We start from the raw sequence: 23,049 nt of genomic DNA, 5'->3' as shown, positions 1-23,049 counted from the left end.
CTCTGTAAAAATATAAAATATTTACATAACGACTGTATTATAAACCAAGTTGAAAGGCAAGTGTTTGAATGGAAGAAAATATTTACAAGGATATGTTAACTTAAAAAGTTTGGCAGAGGGTGCCTGGGTAGCTCAGTGGGTTAAGCCACTGCCTTCGGCTCAGGTCATGATCTCAGGGTCCTGGGATTGAGTCCCGTATAGGGCTCTCTGCTCAGCAGGGAGCCTGCTTCCCCCTCTCTCTGCCTGCCTCTCTGCCTACTTGTGATCTCTGTCAAATAAATAAATAAAATCTTTAAAAAAAAAAGTTTGGCAGATAAGTTATTAAGAAAAAATTATCCATCCTATAAAATCTATGAGAAGCAATTTGCTAAGTATGTGTGTGTATATATATATATATATATATATATATATTTAACACGCATGTGAAAAGTATTCAGTCTCAGAGTGATCAGGGAAATGAATATGAAGGCAGCAATGAGATACATTTTCACCTCTCAGAACAGCAAAAAAGAAAGACTTAAAAAAAAAAATAGGACAGATTAGAACCTGTATTTTTCTCTTAAAGTAAATCCTACACCCAACATGGGACTCCAACTCCCGACCCTGAAGTCACGAGCTGCATGCCCTACTGATTGAGTCAGCCTGACATCCCACATTCTGTATTAATGAGTCTAGGGGCACCTGGCTGGCTCAGGCAGCTGAGCGTCTGCCTTAAGCTCAGGTCATGATCCCAGAGTCCTGGGATCAAGTCCCACACATCGAGCTTCCTGCTTAGTGGGGAGTCTGTTTCTCCCTTTCCCCTTGCTACTTCCTGCTGCTCATGCTTTCTCTGTCAAATAAAAAAAAAATTAAAAAAAAAAGGCTTTGGTACAAAAAAAGCAAAATGTAATTATTGGTGATGATAATTTATATACCATTTTGGACTATTTCAGACATACTATGTAAAAGATAACTTTGGAGTGCCTGAGTGGCTCAATTGGTTAAGTGTCTGCCTTCAGCTGGCATAGTGATTCCAGAGTTCTGGGATCAAGTCCCACATCAGGTAACTTTTTTTTTTTTTTTTTTTTTTTAATTTTAATTTTAAGTAGGCTCCATGCCCAATGTGGGGCTTGAACTCATGACTATGAAATTAAGAGTCATATTCTCTATGAACTGAGCCAGCCGGGTGCCTTAAAAAAGATATCTGCTCCAGCAATTCCTATTCCAGAAACCTATCCTACAGATACACTCACACACATTAACAAAGGAGGACATGATATTCACTGCAGCATTGCTCTTAGTAGTAAAAAAGAGGAGACAACTACAAGTTCACAGAAATCATGGTACGTAAACTACAGTCTATCACTACCATAAGATACAAAACATTGGCTGGAATGAATAAAATAAGGAATAAAGGAAGGCAGGCAGGAGGGCCAGGAAGAGAGGAGGTATAGTAGTTAAATGTGTGGTCTTTAGAGTAAGAGAAACTGCTTAAATCTCAGACTAGCTATGTATTACAACCTTTGATAAGTGCTTTAGGTTCAACAACTAGTAACAACAGACAATGGCCAACAAGCTAGCGGTACTGATTTAATGCAAGGTGATTAAATAAAATTAAGTTTTGCAGTTAATAAAGCACAAGAAGTTAAATGCACAAAGACAGGGACCTAAGCAGGCACTTAAAAAAAGAAATGTGAATAGGAGAATCATAAAGTATAGAAAGAAAAGTATTCCTCATGCAAGGGAATCATAACATCCGCCCTTGGGGAACACCTGAAACATACATTCAGTTCAACTCAACTAAGCAGTATCTATTAAGCAATTAATATGTGCTATGTGTTAGATAAAAAGGAAATTAACTTACCAAAAGACCAAAGGTTCAGAAAAACCTTGGAAGGTCATTCAAAACTGCGACTTCCATTTCAAGAACTATCCCAGGTCTTCTGGGGCTACTTGTCAAATCATTTACATTGTATCCTAATTACGTTGGCTTGTCTGTCTTCCCCAACTGTATACTCCTCAAGGGCAGAGTACCCTACCTTTTCGTTTTATCTCTAAAGTCTACAGTGTCAGTGTCTAATATGTAGTAGGGGCTACATAAATATTCCTTTAATTAAATGAATTAAAGAATAAACAAAAATAAACAAATGGAGTGTCTCCTTCTTCACCTTTTCTGTTTGTCCTAAGGAGTTACCTAACGAAGTATGTAACTTTACTTATTTTTGTTTACTGTCTCTATCTACTGTTCGACTATAATGCCCATGTATGAAAATTTATCTGATTTGCTTCACTAGTATCTCCCAAGTGCTAAAACTGGCCAAAGATAGTTGCTGAATGAGCACTTATATTGTTTTAAAAACTGCCATGGGGAAAATTTCTGAAATTTTGACAACCTTTCCAAAGTCATCTAAAGAGAGTCCTCACTGATCTCAACTTAATCCTTGAAACAGATATCTAACTTCTGATTATTCTGAAACATCTGAAGTATATTTGGTCATAATCCTCATAGTAAGCTTTAGCAACTATTTACAGATCTTTCTTTTCCTCCATTAGACTGTGTCTGTTAGATTTCCTTCATGAAGAAAAAAAGGAGTCAGTGGCAACTTGCTAGAATCTTTACTCGTAATAAGCTATTGTCACCCTTACTTTTCATTTTTTTAATTTTTATTTATTTATTTATTTATTTATTTATTTGACAGAGATCACAAGTAGGCAGAGAGGCAGGCAGAGAGAGAGAGAGAGGAGGAGGAAGCAGGCTCCCTGCCGAGCAGAGAGCCCGATGCGGGACTCGATCCCAGGACCCTGAGATCATGACCTGAGCCGAAGGCAGCAGCTTAACCCACTGAGCCACCCAGGCGCCCGTGTCACCCTTACTTTTGAGGCAGCCAATCTTCTCAAATCCTTGGCCCATAGAAATAGTTTCCTGACTTTTTGTCTTCCACAATGCATAGAAAGGGCACCAAAATTAGGCCTACTTCTGGACAAAGCTGATGGAACTACAAATGGTTTATAGCCCAAGGAAATACACACCTTGACTGTCTAGAGTATGTTTTTGATATATATTTTTTTTAAGATTTTATTTATTTATTTGATAGACAGAGATCACAAGTAGGCAGAGAGGCAGGCAGAGAGAGAGGGAGGAAGCAGGCTCCCTGCTAAGCAGAGAGCCCCATGCGGGGCTCAATCCCAGGACCCTGAGACCATGACCTGAGCCTAAGGCAGAGGCTTTAACCCACTGAGCCACCTAGGTGCCCCTGTTTTTGATATTCTGATAAGGGATTAAGGTGCCAGTCATGAAAGACCCTGTAGGTTCAGTTCTAAGAAGGCCTTAAATATGCTAGGTCTGAGATTTTTCTGAATAAAATGATAAGAGAGTTCCGTTATGCTTAAGGCTGATTCTTAGAAGATTTCTTCCTCGCCGTGTTCACAGTATCTGGTATTTTGGTTAGAGAAAATCAAATGTTTAACTTCATTTATGAGAAACAAACTCAATACTTTTAAAGGTTAACATTTTAATTGGAAACAGCTGATATGGCCCATTCAGTGGAAGCTCAGATAAGGAAAGTACAATAAACAGAATGAAATATCACACATAAGTTTCTGTATAAATCAACATGAAAAAATATTTGAAAAGGAAAATCAAATTACAAAATAAGAAGTACAGTGCGTCCACTGTCAAATATTTTTTTCTAAACTATGTAGTAATATTTTTGCAAATATTATTGTTTTTGTAATATAAAAACAAAATTAATATTAATGTTCAAAACATATTTATTGAATCACTTTGAGGTTGATTTGTATAAATAATTTCAGCAAATAAAATGTTTAATGAAAAACTGTGGTATATAATGTACTTGTCCAAAGAAAAAGTCTTATAAGTTAAAGAACAAAGGTGTTTCTTCTAATTAACATAGGATTCAGAAAAACACTATTTATTACTACCAAAATAAAATGGATTTACTACGAAAAGTTCAAGTATCCAATGAAATCTCAAGAGGTGATCCAAAACTGTTTCTCAGTCATATTCAGAAAACCTAATATGTTTACTTGCTTGTTGAGTCTTCACAAGTCTAATCTTTTCAGCTTTGGTGATTAACTGTGGAGAAAGAAATTAGAAATTATAAGGTATTGGATACACAAAACAAAAAGATAATTATGAGTAAAAAAAGTTTCACAACTATCAGTTTGAATAAAAATGTTTCAAAAGAGAGAAAGGTAGACAAATGAGATAAATTAAGCTTAGCCCAAATCAATTACAGAGAGAACTGTTTAGGATTGTGGTTTATTAAGTATGATAGATTTTAAATCTTAGAATTACTAAAACATTCCCACTTTCCTTCCACATCACTGAGAATTAAAGCCTCTGCCTTAGGCTCATGTCATGGTCTCAGGGTACTGGGATTGAGCCCTGCATCAGGCTCTCTGCTCAGCATGAAGCCTGCTTTCTCCTCTCTCTGCCTGCCTCTCTGCCAACTTGTGATCTCTGTCTGTCAAATAAATAAATAAATTCTTAAAAACAAACAAAAAAACCCCAAACAAAACAAACAAACAAAAAACCCCCCCAAACCCAGCCACTCCATGCTGGCAAATTTTAAGCTTTTAGGCCTGGAGGAAAAGAAGGCTCAGAGAAGTCTGTCTAAAGTTTGGTCAGAAAGAGAGTCTTTGGGGCACCTGGCTGGCTGGCTCAGTGGGTTAAAGCCTCTGCCTTTGGCTCAGGTCATGATCCCAGGGTCCTGGGATGGAGCTCCACATCTGGTTGCCTGCTCAGCAGGGAGCCTGCTCCCCCCCCCCCCCCCCGCCTGCCTCTCTGCCTACTTGTGAACTCTGTCAAATAAATAAAAATCTTTTTTAAAAAGTACTTATTATTACACCCTTACATAAATACTTTAATATTTTATTTTCATTTTTAAAAGTTTTAAAGAATGTTTTATTATTTATTTATTTGAGAGAGAGCGCGCGCACACATGCACATGAGAGCATGAGAGAGGGGAGGTTCAGAGGGAGAAGCAGACTCCCTGCTGAGCAGGGAGCCCATGCGGGACTTGCTCAGGGACTCCAGGATCATGACCTGAGCTAAAGGCAGTCCCTTAACCAACTGAGTCACCGAGGCACCCAACAAAAGATTTTACTTTTAAGCAATTTCTCCAATCTTAAAAAAAAAAATACAGATTCTAGTTAAGTACTCACTAGAGTTTCATTCAAGTGTTTGGTGACTGCGGCCACTGGCAGAGAGTCACTTTAATTTATTTAATTTTTTAGCTGATTAAACTAAGAGCCTATTCATCTGAGATGTGAGTCAAAATGTAAGTTATTTATAACTCTGCTCACAGATATAGTGAATTCTGTCTTTACCTGCTGAATATCTAACCACCGATAATTTGTAAAGAAAAGAGCTTGGTGATAAAAACATTTCAAATATGCTTTACAAGATAAAGACAAATGAGAAAAGATTCACTCTGTCTCCGGTAGCTGTTATCTAATTTTACTAATGTGCTCAGAGTGATAGGAAAGGCTACAAAGGCTTGGTTTAGCAAGAATGAGTGAGACCCTATCTGGCACATATTTCCTTTATCTTAGTGATCTCTTGTGAGAACCCACATTTGATTTTTACATGAAAATACCATATGTAAAAACTAACTTCTTCCTTCACCTACTCCTGTTTTTGTCTTTTAATTTTGTATAAACTGATTGGGGCTTAGGAAACTGTCCCCAGTCTCCCCTGCATCATAAGCTGAAAATTAAGAAGCAAAGTTTATTACCATTGCTGTTCTTTAATTCTATTTTGGACCAAGTAATGTAACATTACTGTATGTACAGTAATGTAAAGCTGCCATATGAGAAAAGTACTAATGTCATACTTTTGGTTGGCTGCTAAATTTTTTTCTAAATATTTAACTTCCTTTAATAAGGTGCTTACTCCCAGTATTCTTCCTTCTCTTCAAGGCTTCTGCAGTTTCTGCTGCCTGTGCCTGGAAAGCTATGCCTTTGAAGTCTCCTGCTTGCTTGTTCCACTTTCCTAAGGTTTGTGTTCATGTCACTTTCAGAGAACTTCCCAGAAAACCTCACCTGATGGAAAGCTATCTCATGATACCCTTTGATTATTCTATACAGCACCTGTCATCACCTGACCTAAACTGGTCATATGCAAAGTTCATGAAAACAGGGCATTTTGCTACTGTTGGCTCTATCTCCAGTTCTTAGAATAGTGGGCAAAAAAAATGAGCAATCAAAAAATATTAATTAAATGAATTATCAAAAAAGTCAACTGACATACTAACTGTTTCCTCTGAAAAGTCCTGTACAATACACACTTTGTGTAGTACCTTATTTTCAAGTTGTGATAGAAGTCAACTAGCTACTTTCATAGTTTCAACTAGGATCCTGTACTATTTATGAAACAAATCATGCTAAGAAAAAGCTTGGTGGTACAACAGATAAATGAGATCAGAAAACAACTTTCCAACTGAGTAACAGAGCTACACATTATGTTCCAACACAATTTATAAAACTCCCTAGTCAGTGTTTATTTCCTTGCCTTGAATTAAGTTTACGGAGTTCAGATCTCTCAAGGAAACCAAATGACTAATTACTACTTTTAAAAACATATACAACTTAAATGAAACTTCACACCAATTAGAAGGATAACTATTATTAAACAAAGTGATTTCATTTTAATTGTGAGCTCTGGATCAATGATTTGAACATTTAAATAATTTCAAGCAGGCCTTGAAATTAACACCTCATAGACCTGAAAGAGTCTCTGGGGCTGGGTGTGGGGGGTGTGAGAGAGACAAGGCCTTCCCACCTCTCAGCAAATTCAGTCTGTATTCATGCAAACAGAATTAACAAAGACCATTAGGAAACCTCCCCCCTAATAATCTTATATTCCAGTGAATTCTAGGCAATGCAACGCTGATGAAAAAGGACTAGATTTTTATATACTAAAACAAATAGAATTAGAATCCCAAATCAACAAACCTAAAATACAGGAAGGATGATGGTAAGTGCTAATGATTCATAGAAGAATGTGAAACTTTTCATATTTTTATCTCATCATAGGCATTTTAAAATTTTGGTAATAGTTATTAGTTTTTATGTGTCTTAATTTGTCCTAAGTACTTACAGATGTACTAATCCTTACACATATAATTTCTTTTATTTATTTGTTTTAAAAAATATTTTATTTCTTTGTCAGAGAAAAAGCGAGAGAGCGAGAGTGTGTGCACACATGCATTCACAAGCAGGCAGAGGCAGAGAGAGAAGCAGGCTACCCACTGAGCGAGAAGCCTTATGATCCCAGGACCCTGGGATCATGACCTGAGCTGAAGGCAGCACCTTCACGGACTGAGCCACCCAGGCATCCCCTAATAAATTGTTTTAAAAGAATAAACCTTACAGCTCACAAGCAACAGTAGTATGACAAATTACTGTCATTTAAAGCAAAATTACCGATAGTTTTGCTTCAAATTATTTAATGTATTTAAGTTTGCTTCACTTCTTGAGTATTCTAGAGAAAAATGAATAAAGCTTATCATTGCTATAGCAAACCTTAGGCATAAAGTTTCCCAATATTATCTGTGGAGGATCATAACTTTAAAAACTACACTCTTGGGCCTCCTGTGTGGCTCAGTGGGTTAAAGCCTCTGCCTTCAGCTCAGGTCATGATCCGGGTCCTGGGATGGAGCCCCACATCAGGACCTCTGCTCAGAGGGGAGCCTGCTTCCCCCCTCCCTCTCTCTGACTACCTGTGATCTCTGTCTGTCAAATATATATATATGAAATCTTTAATTAAAAAAAAAAAAAAAAAACCCCGCCAAAACCCTACACTCTCAAATATATTGTGTTTTACCATTAAGAAATCTTTAAATAATAATTTACAACTAAACTACAAAACACAGAAGCTAGAAATATTGTTTAAATTAAATTGCCACCACTGTTAGAATAAAGAAAGGAAAACAAGAAGACTCTAAATTATGTACCCTTATGGGTAAAATAACTCTAATTTATGTATTTCAAAGTCCAGAAAAACAAGTATTCTCCCACAATCTAAAATGCAGTAAATATCATATAAATCATTATTGTGTCTAGCAAAACCAAAGTTATTTTAAGGCTACACTTTCAGAGAACATTCAACTGAATGTTGAAGTTAGGTTACCGAAAAATGACAATGACAACAAAAACCGAAAAATGAATTACCTTCTCAGTGCCCCTTTTCTTTTCACGAGGCTGATTAAGTTTTGCCTGCCTATCTACCAAAATCTTCTGCCAATACCTTTGCTCATGGTCACCTTAAAAACAAACAAACACAATTATCACTGATACATATGAAGAAACATATTCAAGTCATTAATCACATTTCAGTAAAAAAAAACTGTAGTTGTCTTATTATATTTAATACCACTTTATGCAAATTAGAATATGAAAATTAAACCAATTTTCCTAGGAAACTAAGAAAATAGAATACAATCACCCTTCAATAAGAACTACTTAAAAAGAAAAATCTATGAGTTTTTACCAGAAAGGATCTCGAGGTTCCAGCAGTGTTTCTTTTTAATTTCTGTATATGCGTTTATTACAGCTTGAGCATCCTCAGGAGTTTTAAATCTAGCATGGCACTCTGTATCCCCTTCTAGCAAATCAACATAAACAACTTCTGAGATTGCTGCCAATGTATCCTGCATTAAAATTTTAAGACTTTAAATAAATAATAAAAATGTTTCACAATAATCCTAAAATTATTCCCATGGTTGTGCCAGAATGTATGTAGTTTATAAGTCAGCCATATACAATTTAAAATGAGTAACTATCCTACATTAAACATTTCTTCTAAAATACATACAAATATTTTCTTTTAATGATTTTTTATTTTTAACGAATATCTACTCCTCGCATGGGGCTTGGACTCAAATTCCTAAGATCAACAGTCGTACACTCCACTGAATGAGCCAGCCAGGCACTGTAAAACACATGGATACTCTTAAAAACTGATCTGAACAAAAGTGGGAACGCTAATCATAACTTTCTTTTAATTAAGCACAATCCTAAAATATTAACTAGAATGGGAACACTCCATAAGGACAACATATTTGTAGAGGAGAGTATCAAGTAATTTCTGCCAATCCCCAAACAAAAAAAAGGTTGCAAGTCTTGGTGTAGTTACAATAATGAATAGAATCAAAAACCAAAAAATCCACAATGGATTGGTGGACAAGGTGTTTACACTTATCTGTACAAAATCACTCATGACCTAAAATGTATGAAATAAACATTCAACTTTTTCGAATTCACGAAAAAAAACTTCCATGGGAACCCACAAAAATCCTAGGTTCCGGAGCAGATCTCTGGTAATATAGCTCAAAAGTTCATACTTTCTGATGAAATACCTAACAGGTCTCCTCTGAACTAGTAGTCAGGCAGCAAGGAATAGTTCTATCTATAATGCCTGCTGTGAGGGCTAATTAACAAGATTCCTGCATTTCTAATCATTTTTTCCCCAGCATGTTCTGAGGTGTAAACAATGCAATTATGCAGGAATGTTACATAAGTCTTCATTCATCAACTTCCATTCAGAAAGCTAACGAAATTACTGGAGGTTCCCAGCTTAAATAAAAGTGTTTTACCCATCTGGATTCCTTTCCTATTGACGCAAATTTCAAGCCACAAGGAATTTAGATTACTTTCATATATTGGTTTTTAAAGTCTGAATTACAGAAAAATCGGAGTAATATGTGAAAATATTATTTGATCATAAAATTAGAAAAGTTAGTTAATAATAAAGAATAAGCAGTAAAAACCTACAAAGCCAGGTACTAAGTCTTAACTCATCCCTACTATTAGCATACTGCCCATCAAAATAGGCACATAATAAATGATTGCTAATTTAATGAAAAAATAAGATAACCGGAGAGAAATATACTTGCCAATTCTTCCCATTTCTCTATATACTCTAGTACTCAATTTAAACAGAACACAAGACAAATAACTGGTATCAAGTTGATGAAATCTGAATGTGTTAAATGGTAATAAGTTTTGTAACTGATTTATCAGATAGATTACTATAATTCAAAAGGTATTTATGATATACACATTATAACTTTGGCTAATCTCTGGACTAAAAACCCTTCTTTAAAAGACAAATTAGCCTGGTAATCACAAGGGCAAGTCAGACAGCAGTAACCACCATGTAACTCAGTTTTTGTTCCAGGAAAATATAAGCAACTGCTAACCTGTTTTTATGATTTTGATGATAATAAATGAAGAATGTTTGATATACTTACTATTTAGATAATAGAAAGGTTTTTGATGAATATAAAGTCTATGACAATTATTCCAAATAGCAAACCTTGCCTAATTTTACTTTTAAATCTTTTGCAACTTAACTAGCCACAGCATAATTTACATCCTCAATTTTTAAGCCTTCTGACCTGAAATTCTATATTGCTACTATACTCTGAAATTCAAGTTGGTAATACCAACTTGGGATTTGCCAAATACCTCATCAATATTGTAAACAGAAACTAAATTTATGTGTTAGTGATAAGGATGTTACAGGATAGAAACAGGATTCCAGATAAAGAGTGTTTACAAATACTTACAGTGAGCAACCTCATTTATGCAAGTTAAAAACTGTGACTAGTAAGAGTCTATGTAAAATGTAAACATACTACACGATGATGCATGTCAGTGTAACAATTTCAAATATATCTGCTATGCCAAAGACATTTTACACAGAATTTGTCAATAAGAAAAAAATATTGTGTTGGTACAGAAAGGCTTTCAAAAATAAAATACAAGCTTTGCGCAGTGGCAGTATCATAGCCAATGAGGTTTATCCAAGGCGCGATTATTGCTCATTCAAAAATAAAATACAGAAGTAAAAAAAGATTGCAGAGCAGTAGATATAATAATTTGTAAATTACATAAAACATTGCATATGTATGCAAAATTTTTGTAGCTTTTCAATATATTTTAACTCTCCTGTAACTGTTTCACATTTTTAAAACAGCACAGACTGAAAGTAATAACAACATTAAAAAAAATAAAATTAACAAACGTTCTTTTCTCCAGAAAAATTCTGCATTTCTCCCAGGAAAAAATTTCAATTTCCAAGAAGACTAATAGACAAAAAGAGTTTATGTTAAGTTAAAAATAAGCATGTTTAACTCTTTTATATGAAAATAGTTCTGACTTTTTTTAGATACAATTCTAAATCTTTCAGAACCTACTGAAAGCTAAGAGCTCCAATGAAAACAAACTACAAACTCTCTAGTTTGCTTCAAAAATCAAATAATAGCAGATGATTAAAAGTTAAAATAATTTCAGATGAACTGTAATGTTGAACAAATCTTTAAAAGGTTTGGCAGGAAGTATTCTCTAAAACCCTTTTTCTCTGAAAACAGACAATGTCCCCTAAAGAAATAATATTATGACAGCATCTTACTATTTTTATTCTTAAAAGAATATTAAGAACTTAAAAGTTATAATGTCTACAGTTAAGATTGCTCATTCAACTATACAATAATCAACCATTAAGGGCACCAAGAAAAATAAGCACAAAGTGCAGTTCTATAGAAGGATGTTTCAACTGTACTCATTGCAAATCTAATCCACTGAAGAATTTCAATTTCAGACTTCAGATTTTGCTTCAAGTCAAACACAAGAGTTACTGTGGAATCAAATCCTCCAAGTATTATTCCACATAGGAATATATTCTATTTTGATTTGCTTTGTTTTCTATAATGCAAAACATTTTCACAGGGGTACATTTTAAAGAGGAAAGGACAACAACTACCCTTGACACACAAAAGCATTACCCTGACTTGTTTCCTGCCAGGTAGAGGCTCAGTGCTAACGATCTTCACAATCACGCCACTCACAAACTGTGGTCCTGCTGCATTAACCTTTTCCTGAGGACAACCCTCTTCACTGTTTGCTGTTGATTTGAAAAGGAAAGACCAGAAATAAGCCTCTTACACTTAATTTAATACTTAGTATGCCCACTTGAAAACAACAATGATTTCTTAGGCTGATTTAAATAATTTAAATTTACTTAATTTAAATTTAACTGTAAAGTAATTAGGGTAATTGCCATACTGCTTATTGCAGACTACCATGAAATAAAATACCAAAACTTTTATCACTCTAATTGCAAAGTGCTTTTAGAGGAACACTTGTAAAACCTTAAACAAACAAAAAAACCCGCCCCCTTTCCCTTACCTGAATAAAGTACTTTACTTGATAAAGAAATAAAAAGAGAACACGTAAAATAATCTATAAAATGATTAAAATGTGAAAATTTGTATTTTCAACTTATAAGAATTCAAACTGTATCTTAATATATTAGAATAAAATTACAGATGAGAAATTACAATTATTGCTGTTACAAACTAGCCCAATTCATAAACTAGTTACTCATTACTAAATCTGATTAAGAATGCAAATTTAAATCATTAAGAAAGATTTTTAGTCATCTCTACACCCAATGTAGGTCTCAAACACATGATCCTGAGATCAAGAGTGGCATGATCTTGTGGGCCAGCCAGGGGCCCCGAAAAAACAGATTTTATAACAACCACTTCAAATATTCTTATGAAAAGCTTAAACAGCACATTTGGACACGACAAATCAGTAATTGTTCTAATAATTACCACTGCATTTTTAAGTTTTAAAACTTAAAATTTAAAACTTAAGATTTAGCCTATAATAAATCAGAATTAGTATGTTAGTATATAAATACAATATAATGCTACAAAAACTATCCATAGTGCTTGTTTACTTTTTTCATTTTTTATCTCAGATGTAGTAGGTACTCCGTTTGTTTCCATTTTTGACTCCAACTTTATCTGGGATATTGTTTTTTTTAAGGAAGCCATGCTGGCCTTTTGCAGTGCTAAATACTCTTTTTTCAAATCCATCCATTCACTCCTGTAATGAAAAGAATGTACTTTTGAAGTAGTGAACAGAGATGAGCAAATAAAAATATCTAAATATATATTCACAGTGTCTTGTAACCACTCCTTCTAAAATACCAAAAGTATTTTAAGTTTTGGTATTTTCCTTCTTTAAAACACATAACATTCAAATTACTTCTTGAGTTCCAAGTGATCCAGGAAATATGAAAAGGGGAGTTTCCCCTGATTCAACATTCAGATTAAATGTTTTAAATTTGGCAATTTTAATTCTTGAATATGCTTCAAATGTTTTTATTTATGAAAATAAAAGCTTTGAATTAATTAAACAGCAACAATTTGTCATCTCTGAGGGAATAATGGCTGATTATAATTTAAAGATTATTTGTTAAACTGGTTCCAATTTGAGAGATAACAATCCTTAGTACTTACTTGAATCAAAAGGAATTTCTAAGAAGAAAAAAACACCCCATGGAAGCATTTTATTTATTTACATACATTTTAACATGTAGATGTTTCTTCAAACAGCTAGAGCTCCTCCAGATAGAAACACAATGCCTCTCCAAGGCTCCACAGGAGCACTCATTGTTACTCTAATCTATGCCATCAAACAAGCAGATAGGGGATTTTTTTTTTTTTTTTTTTTAAAGAGGAGGATATCTGGTGGTAATGGTCTTAGCAGTTATTATTGACATCTGTATACTTCAAAAAAAAAAAAAAAAGTATCCAGACCCACCCAGGATCATACATTCCCTGAGAGCTGATACATTAGAATAACAAAAACCTCTTGTAATGATTCTCCGAGATAAAAAGGCAAAAGGAATTCAGCAGTTAAGAATAGTATAAATACAAGTGCCTGAAGTCCTTGCCTTTTAACCTTCAAGAGGATAGTTGCGACCAGAGTACAAGCCTGGAAAACTAGGAAACACTTTCCTCTCAAAGGTATAGTACTTTACATTTTTTTTTTTTTCATCTTGGCTTTCATTCCTTCATTGAATTGGACTCCCTTTAACTTTAACATGGAAATACTTTCTTTTATTTTTAAAATAGTAAGTGCTTCCATGTTTTAGTAGAAGTGAACCCAAATTATGCCTCCGAATGTAATACGGCAAACTGGTTAATTTATAGAGTCCAAGGGGATTCCCCTCTGCTTTAACATGGGGGTACCTGCTGTGTAAAACAAAAAGTAAGTGCTTCCATGTTTCAGTGGAGGTGTCTCCAAACGGACATAATTTTAAAACCTTACTTTACAGGTTCAGATTCACATTTTTTTCAAGACCGGGCTCCCCACCACTTAAACGTGGATGTACTTGCTTTGAAACTAAAAAAGTAAGTGCTTCCATGTTTTAGTGATGGTAAGTCTTACTTTTGCATTTTTTGTATTTAGGGAAAACTTCATGGACTGTGGGTATATTTAAACTGTTTAAGTCTGTTAAGGAATGCCCTCTACTTTAACATGGAGGCACTTGCTGTGACATGGTAAAAATAAGTGCTTCCATGTTTTAGTGTGGTGGTTCCTTTTTAATCCTCAATTGCGTTGACTATATAATCTGCAGGTCTTGGCTACATGCCATGACTGTTGCTAATATGCAACTCTGTTCAATACAAATTGGAATTGCACTTTAGCAATGGTGATGGAGAGCGTCAATTTTCATCAGAACTGTAATCTCCTTACTTTGAAAGGACTCTTAATGGTATAACCTCTTCTCCCATTTTGTGCCTCTCTTTATGTTTCTTCTTATGCTTCCTTTTTGCTTTTAAAAGGGATCCATCTTTCACATCTCCGGTATCCTTCTCCTCTTCAGTAGAGACTTCCAAGTCTTAAAATATAAAAAAAACATATGTAAGTTTAAGAAAACAACTTTTCCTTTTGGTCATTTACACCTTATGGCTTCTGGTACCTTTGTTCTCTTTGGAAGTTTCTGTATCTTTTTTAATGTTGTCTTTCTGATTTGTTTTCTTTACTTTTGGTTTGGGAGTTGGGTATTCTGCTTCAGAGTTACTTCTCTTCCTCTTCCCTGTTCTGACTACAGGTAAGCCGGAAACTTCCTGTCTTTCCCGTTTTTTCTTTTTTTTTGAGGGCGGCTTTTGAGGTTCAGTTGTCTCTACTTCTGATCCCTCAGACGTTGTCCTAGATCTTTTCATTTTACTGTCACTCTCCTTAGTTGTGTCCATATTTGACTCTTTGGTCTGCATATTGTCTTCCTTCTTCATTCGGCCTTTCTTCTTCTTCTTCTTTTTCTTTTCTTCTGTAATAATATTATTATTTAATTACTTAATAATATCATTACATTTACTTAAATATTAATGTTAAGTTTAATTACCTGATACACTAAGCCCAGGAATAGGCTTATTTTTTACTGTCTTAGGAAATATACCCGGTTTTCTTGGTGCTTCTTCTGGTGGGTTGTTAAGAAACTGAAAAATCAATACATTAAAGCCATTTAATTTTGTTACTATTTAAAACAATTGCTAATTTTTTTGCCTTTCTTTTTTAGGTTCTGGACCTACCTCAATAGCTTTTGCTGCTTGTTCTTTTGTTTCAAATTCCACAAAGGCAAATCCCTTTGGATCTCCAGTAGATTTATAATGTGGTATGCTGATATAAACAACATTGCCACATTTCCCAAATACTCTTTCAATCCAGCTGTGATTAACATTTTTGGGAAGTAATTCCTGTAGTAATTAGAAGCAATATTACACATAAATACTGTCTCGAGGTCAATAAATTTTTTCACTCCTAATATAAAAATGTTTTTGTCATTTGTGATCTCTAGCTTTGAGCTTTTCTTACCACATACACTGTCCGTTCATCCTCGTCCTTTGGTCTTTCACCCAGTGGCTTTTTTCTCCTTATTCTGGTGCCTTCTAAGTCCAGCTTTGAAATTGAGTATATGAGGTTAATAATAAACTAATTTATTGGTTAAATAAGTTTAACAATTTTTAACTTCCCTCTACAATAGATGAACAATTCTTACCTCTACAACAGATGAACTTTTTAGTGCTCTGGCTATTAACTTTCCATCTGTGGTCAATTTTTTCATTTTGTTGAAAGACACGAGGAGTGATATGTCAACATCTAACAAAAGTTAATGTAAATATAAATAAATACTAAACTGGGTGTCAAATGTATTTATGTAATTAAAACTGCCTTTATAATTTAAAAATTTTTCTGAATTGGGCTCCATAAAATACCTTGTATGAATTAAAATACCTTGTATGAATTAAACTTAGAAACACAGATGAATTAAACCTATAAACCCCAGGGTTGGGCTCAAAACTTGACCTAGCAGTGTCAGATGCTATACCTGAGCTTGCCAAAAGCTCCGTCACAAAAATCTATAGAAATTAACTATTTTAAGGCTAAACTGAGCTTTTCACGTGGAAATGTAAAACAATGTCAGTTAAGTAGTACATAGTATGGTAGTACCACATTGTATTACATATCATTTAGGGGTAGAGTACATAAAAACCGGTTCCACTGTATATAGTGAAGGCAAGTAAACTTACAACCATCTCTGGACTTTTCTATTTGCTCTCGAAGAAATCTATCCTTGTGAAGATTTGCATCTCCAAACCAGAAGTCTACTTGCTTAGCAATATCTGCAAGCACTTGCTTAACTCGTGACCTTTTCTTTTTTTCTACTTCTTTTTTCTTTTCAGTACTTTCTTCCATTGATTTCTCTTGATTTTCACTTTCAGTTTCCATTCCTGTTAATTGAAAAGAAAAAGGCCAATATTTAAATCTCAAGTGCTAATTCAGATTGGTATTTAAATTGCCTGAGGGGTCAACGAAGTTGGCTGGCTGAGGACAAAATCTGGGATAACACATAATTTTCATTGGCGAGTGGTTTTTAAATTTTTTGATCGAATTTAGTCTCTTACCTATTTGCTTATAATTGCCCTTTTGATGCGGGACTCAATCCCAGGACCCTGAGATCATGACCTGAGCCGAAGGCAGCGGCTTAACCCACTGAGCCACCCAGGCGCCCCTACCTTTACTTTTTAATGCACTTTATCTCTGCAAACTCAAAAAAGGTGTCTAAATAAAGTCTCCAGGGGCCCCTGGGTGGCTCAGTCGCTAAGCCCATGAGCAGTGGGAGGGGCGGAGGGAGAAGCTGGCTCCCCACTCAGCAAGAAGCCAGATGCATCAAGACCTAAAAACCACCTACAAGCCCCAAGGTTTTATTTTTTAAGTAAACTCAAAGTGCGCCTTGCATTTACAACAACCCCAAGATAAGTCCCACGCTCTACTGAGACAGCCAGGTTCCCTTAACTTCATTTCTGTTCACTAGAAGCAGAATTCAAATGGTAAGCTACAGGACTGGCTTTTTCTTTTCCATGGGACCTTCCCTTTCCAATGTTTTCCTTCCTGGACAGCAATTCCCAAGCCCTTCCTTCCTTGAGTAACCTTGCACGCCTCTTTGTTCCCTCAGCTCCAGCGATACTGGTGTTTGGCTTTTCCTAAAATTTGGCTTGCCAATCTTCAACTGAGAGCCTTCTGGATTTGCCGTTTTCACTTACGCCTAAATAACATGGCTTACTCCCCCACTTGCTGACGTCTTATTCAGGTGTCACCTCAATGAAGTCTCCTACCATAGCCATATTTAAAACTGCAAATTTCCAGACAAATTTGCCTTATTTTTTTCCCATTGCACTTATCTTTTAACATTATTAGACAATTTTATTCTTTTTCCTTCCTAGAATTTAGTATTAATGAAATCAGGTTTCTGTTTTGTTTATGATGCATTGCCATTCCATGGCACAGAATAGTCGCTCAAAAATTTATTGAATAATTGTGTCATCTTCGTTGCATTGCTAGAGGTACATACATAAAAATAAGCAAATGAGCAAAGGCTTAACATAGGGCGTGGGATGGTGCGGGCCTGTCTGAGAAAAACACCTAAACATGGTTTTCCCATACTATATTTCCCAGGCTCCCGTGATATGGTATTCTTGGACACAGGAGAGTTAAGATGTACAGGGAGAGTTTTTCTCCCGACTCTTTTGTTGCACCCCGGTGGGAGCCACTCTTAGTTGGTATGAAGGCCTTGGACCTATGCAACAAGAATGACACTGGAGATAGGTGGGAAACAGGGGCTAAGGCTTTTACATATCAAGGTGACCTAAAATACTTGGGCCCTTATCACACATGCTGTGATAGGTAAGGGGGGAAAAGTAGATGTAGATTAATTGGGGAATTTGGTTAAGTGCTGGGTCTGGGACTCCAGCTGACATGAAGATGCCATCCCTATTATCCCTTCTGCCTTGTATCCTCCTTCTTCTGCCTTTTTTTTCCCCCCTTTTTAAACATCTTATTTATTTGTCATATTCATCAAGGAGAGAGAGAGAGTGCGCACACACAAAAGCAGGGAGAATGGGCAGGCAGAAGTAGAAGCAGCCTCTCAGCTGAGCAAGGAGCCTGATGGGGAACTGGATTCCAGGACTCTGGGATCATGACCGGAGCAGAAGGCCGTCCCTGGACCCACTGAACCACCCAAGGGTTCCTGCCTTATACCTTTCTTTAACACTCAATACACATAATATCAAAGCCTATTTGTATCTGTTCACCCTGTCAGTCAGAATCAGTTACTCCAGCAGCAACCCTGCAGAGATGAACAGAAATAGAAAATGTTTCAAAGCGACACCCAGTTAAGAGAGTACAAAGCCATTAAGGCATTTTACTTCAAAACTTCAACTAAACATGCACTGTCACCAAAACCAACCAAAGAGTATTTTGGCACTTTTAAAACAGGCTGCAGTAGATTAACTAAGTGCCAATTTTGAAAATATGTAAGTAAAGACACATTTATTGAGATGCATAGAAAATGGAGCTACTCGTCTGAATTAATCACTCAAAAAAACAATTAGGTGTCATTTAGTGCTGAATAACCACATTCCTCACCCCATATTCTCCCTTTAACCCATCCTGTCAGGCTTTCCTTTCTAACATTTCTAGGGAAACTGAAAACAGTGATCTCCACTGACTACTAGACCTCTCAGCAGCAACTGCAGTTAAACTCTCTCCGTGAAGACATTTTCATTTGGCTTCCAGGAGAGTTCCCCTCCTTCTCAATTTCCTTTTCTGGACCATTCTACTTTGCTCTACCCTTATAAGCTCCCCACAATTGCATTCAATACTGGGCTCCCTTCTTAACTCCACAAATATCTTTTCTGAGAGTCTCCGGCTTTAAGCTCCTCAGCTACATGCTGATGTTTCATGAACCTGTATTTCCCAGTGCTGACTTCTCCCATTAGCTCCCCCCATTCCAATACTCAATTGTCCATTTGACATCTCCACTTATTTACCTTAAGTATTTCTTTTATAAGAAAATGACAAAATTGAACTCTCAAATTTTAACAAACCTATTTTTGCCTTGTTGTCCCATCTCAGAACACAACAATCACAATATTGCTGAGCCCCAAATTCTGAAATCCTTTTCCTCATACACCACAACAAATCCAGGAGCACTTTTTTTTAGCTCTACCTTTATAAAATCTATTCTGAATAAGAATATTTTTTATTTCTTTTATTACAACCTCTTGGTCCACACTATTATTGTGTCTTGCCTGAACTACTGCAAGAACAGTGTAACTTGTGCTTGTGTCTACTCTTCTTCCATTATCATCAATTCTCCAGAGAGTAGTCAGAATAATCATTAAATATTTAAATCAGGGCATGTCAATCCCTGGGACAAAATCCTTCAGAGATTTCTTATCATACTCAAAATCCAAGTCCTTACTCTGGTCTATTCGGCACTATTCCATCTGGCCTTAAAATTCTTCCCAACAGGCTCACTCTAACTATGATATACTATTCCCTAAACATGCTAAGGCCATTCCCATTTCAAGGCCTTCACTCTCACAGTTCTCTTTACCCTCTCGGCTACATCTGTAGGGATTACTTCTCTGTTCATTCAGGTCTCCATAAATGTCATTTTCTCAAAGAGGCCTTTCTTTCACTGAATCTAAAACATTTCTGCCCTGACAATCTTAACCCTACCCATTCCTGTCACCACTTTGTATCCTCGTATCCTACCTGTAATTATAATTTTACTGTCTAACACACTAGAATGCAAAAACCATGAGGGCAAGTACTTTAGCTTGATCCACAACCAAAACATTTGTTAAATAATGTATTTAAAAGGATCTCATACAGCAAAGTGTTATGCATTTCAAGTTTTTTTTTTTCTTTTTTTTGAGATTTTATATCTTCATTTGAGAGAGAAAAAGAGTGCACAAGTAGGGGGCAGGGGCAGAAAGAGAAGCAGATTCCCTGCTGAGCCCTTGGCTCCACTTGGGGTTTGTTCCCAGATGGAGGTTCACGACCTGAGCAGAAGGCTGACCATCTGAGGCACCCTAGCATTTCAAGTTCTTTCGAAAGACGTAGGTTTATAAATAAAATAAAATGGAAACTACAAATTATCAATACAGCAAGATCCAGTGCTAACTTTTCCTTTTGCAAAAACTCCAAATCATAAAGGACAGACTACCAGCTTTCCAATTCCTTTACTTGTTAGAACCGCCATCTAAGGAAATAGAGGATGGAACTGCATTAGTGCAGAAAGTAAAAATTTTCCTGAAATCAGTTTTTTCATCATTCTCATCTCAGAGACTTTCCTTCATACCCTCACCTAAGGATTATTTTTGTGACTTGGAAAATTAAGTTCTAAAACTCTTGCCTCGTGTACCTAACATGTTTGCAATTTGTGATTTTAAGAAATATATTCTGTAGATAAACAAATATACGTTCATACATATATAAGAGGAAGATACTGATTAACACAAAGCAACAAGATATGGCACAATATAACTTTCCAATGCAAAGGCTGTGGGGGGTGGGGGAGTCAAGAAGTTACTTTTGTTAGTCAAGTTTCTCTAAGTCTACTTTCTCACACACTTGATAAAATGTAACATTATTACCATTTTATCATTTATAAATCTGTCACTAAGTCCTACCAATTCAACTTCTGGAATGGCTTTTATCTCCTTCCAGTATTTTCCACAACTGTCACTGTAATATGGGAATAGTTTATAAACACTTCTAGAGGTCGTTTATCCTTCTCATAAGCTATGTAACCTGTCTAAAACACAGATCTAATTTTATGATTTTAATGTTAAAACTTTCAAGATTAAAAATTCCTCAGCGCCTATTTATAACATAATATGTAAGTCTAAAAAACAAATCAAGGACATCTAACTGGCTTTTAAACAGGGGCCTTATTTTTTATTTATCTATTTTCTAAAGATCTTATTTATTTATTTGACAGAGAGCTCACAAGTAGGAAGAGCAGCAGGCGGTGGGGAGAAGCAGGCTCCCGGGCTCCCCGCGGAGCAGAGAGACCAAAGCCAGCCCTATCCTAGGACCTGAGCCACCCAGGCGCCCCTAAACAGGGGCTTTAAAGAAATAATAAAAGTACTGTGTAAAAATGCCAGTTACTAGTTACTTTACATATATTGTTTTAAATCCTCACAATTACAATTAGGTGGTGTCTTCCAACTTTTTTTTTTTTTTTTTTACAGAGACTTAAAGATTAAGTGAACTGGACAAAACTAGCTGAGTTAAAAACAAGCTCAGGTAAGCAAATAAACTCTGGTAAGTTTGACTCCCTCATATTTGCCTACCTTTTAGTAGAACCTTTTACAGCCTGTCATGATGCATTCTAGTTCTGACTCAGATATTCTCAACCTAAAGTCCATGGAATTTTAGGTGTTTCAAACATTCCTGTGAATTCTGTGAAACTGTTAAAAGATAAATTTTAAGCAAAGGCATTTAAATATAAATTGATTTAAAATGAATACATGTCAGATATTTTATTTAAGTAATTAATCATGGAACTAGTTTAAGTATTGCAAACTGGTTTGGGGAGGGGGCACTTAGCTTGCTCAGTCAGTAGAACATGAGACTCAGTCCCAGGGCAGTGAGTTCAAGACCCAAAATGGGTGTGAGGCCTAGTTAAAATAAATAATTAATAATTTAAATAATATTCCATTAAAAAACTATCAAGAACACTGAAAGAAATTCGTTAATAGGTGCAAAACTGGCTAGAGCAATAACTGCAAAATTAATTAATTAATTGCAAGACTACTTTCCATTATAATCATTTCCCACAACTTACACAAATGTAAAGCAACTCAAAGACAATGAAAGAGATAACCTGAAAGAGTGAGCTAGACAAGATATCCAGTATCTCGTTTTTTGGCCGTTTCAAGGTGTTTCACAATTTCCCAACAAAATTACATGTATAATGTCTTGACATGTGTATGCACCTTCCTGGGAAGCTCATCCACAGCCTTCATCATTTTTAGAGGAAATGATGTGTCAAAAACGTTAAGTCATTGTTCTAGTCATGGCTGACCATTCAACGGTACCAGAACACCCTTGCCTGTATGCCTCTGCTTTTTTGAATGTCTTGTCTTACTTGCTTTAAAAACCCCTATTCAATTTTCAAGGCCCACGTGAAATGGCATCTTACATGGAGCTTTCCACCACCATGTCTCCCCTAATTTGTCTCCTTATCCATTTTCCCTCAGGCACATTTTTTGGGGCGCTCAGTACACTCCACTTGACACTTAAAATTTGTTAGCTCCCTTCCGTACCTGGATTTTCGATTCTCTGATGACAAAAACTAGAATCCTGAAAAAGAAAATGACTAACTGTAGAACAAGTCCTCACATTCGCTATCTTTTGGCCGCCAAGGCTCAGATCAACGAAGGCAATTTCACCCTGGCCTGCGGCCGACCTGGGCACCCATCCTTTCCCAAAGGGGCCGCCAAAAGCCGGGCGGGCCCCCAATCTCCCATCGCCGGACAACACGCGCCCCCAACCTCTGAAAACTGGAATTACAAGGGCTGCCAAAGGACTTCTGCGCGTGCGCAAAGAGAACTAGGCCAAGCAAACTGATGGGTTTGTGGGAGGGGACGAAGTAAAAGGGACGAAAGATGATAAAATGAACTGGGTTAGAAAGGACTCAGAGGAACTGAAACCTCAGTCAACCCTTGGGACACTATCTACGGTCTACCTGAAACTTACTCGGTTCAATTCCCAAAATACGGGGCCGGTGATTCCGTCCTTCACCTTTGTCGCCTCCAGATGCTTATAGTCCTGATTTCCGCGTCATAGGGTGAGCGACACCGTTCTCCGGCACGCCTAGGAAAAGAC

General features: G+C 36.1%; 1 protein-coding gene and 1 non-coding gene across 2 annotated transcripts; one reads left to right on the top strand and one right to left on the bottom strand.

The window, feature by feature from the left end:
- Positions 1-3,474: 3,474 nt before the first annotated feature.
- Positions 3,475-23,049, bottom strand: LARP7 (La ribonucleoprotein 7, transcriptional regulator). Its single transcript, XM_032333181.1, has 13 exons — positions 22,921-23,049; positions 16,398-16,598; positions 15,866-15,966; positions 15,682-15,765; positions 15,399-15,563; positions 15,212-15,305; positions 14,789-15,136; positions 14,563-14,707; positions 12,755-12,903; positions 11,793-11,911; positions 8,495-8,654; positions 8,176-8,267; positions 3,475-4,075 (listed from the first exon to the last, which is right to left on the bottom strand). Exons 2-13 carry the CDS (start codon positions 16,594-16,596, stop codon positions 3,995-3,997), a joined length of 1,737 nt encoding a protein of 578 aa, XP_032189072.1. The 5' UTR covers positions 16,597-16,598; positions 22,921-23,049; the 3' UTR covers positions 3,475-3,994.
- On the top strand, positions 10,772-10,916 carry LOC116585360. Its single transcript, XR_004283568.1, has one exon. It is a non-coding gene; the product is annotated as a U4 spliceosomal RNA (small nuclear RNA).

This window comes from Mustela erminea, chromosome 2 (genome assembly GCF_009829155.1).
Source record: "Mustela erminea isolate mMusErm1 chromosome 2, mMusErm1.Pri, whole genome shotgun sequence".
In the NCBI taxonomy this organism is placed as follows: domain Eukaryota; kingdom Metazoa; phylum Chordata; class Mammalia; order Carnivora; family Mustelidae; genus Mustela; species Mustela erminea.
Note: the sequence above shows the minus strand (reverse complement) of the source record. Positions and strands in the feature narration are given on the sequence as shown.

Coding starts and splice junctions, on each gene's coding strand:
- LARP7 (XM_032333181.1), bottom strand. CDS start 16,596: ATGGAAACTGAAAGTGAAAATCAAGAGAAATCAATGGAAGAAAGTACT. Junction 15,766..15,865: donor AAAGTTCATCTGTTGTAGAG/GTAAGAATTGTT, acceptor TCAATTTCAAAG/CTGGACTTAGAAGGCACCAG. Junction 14,708..14,788: donor AACTTCCAAAGAGAACAAAG/GTACCAGAAGCC, acceptor TTATATTTTAAG/ACTTGGAAGTCTCTACTGAA.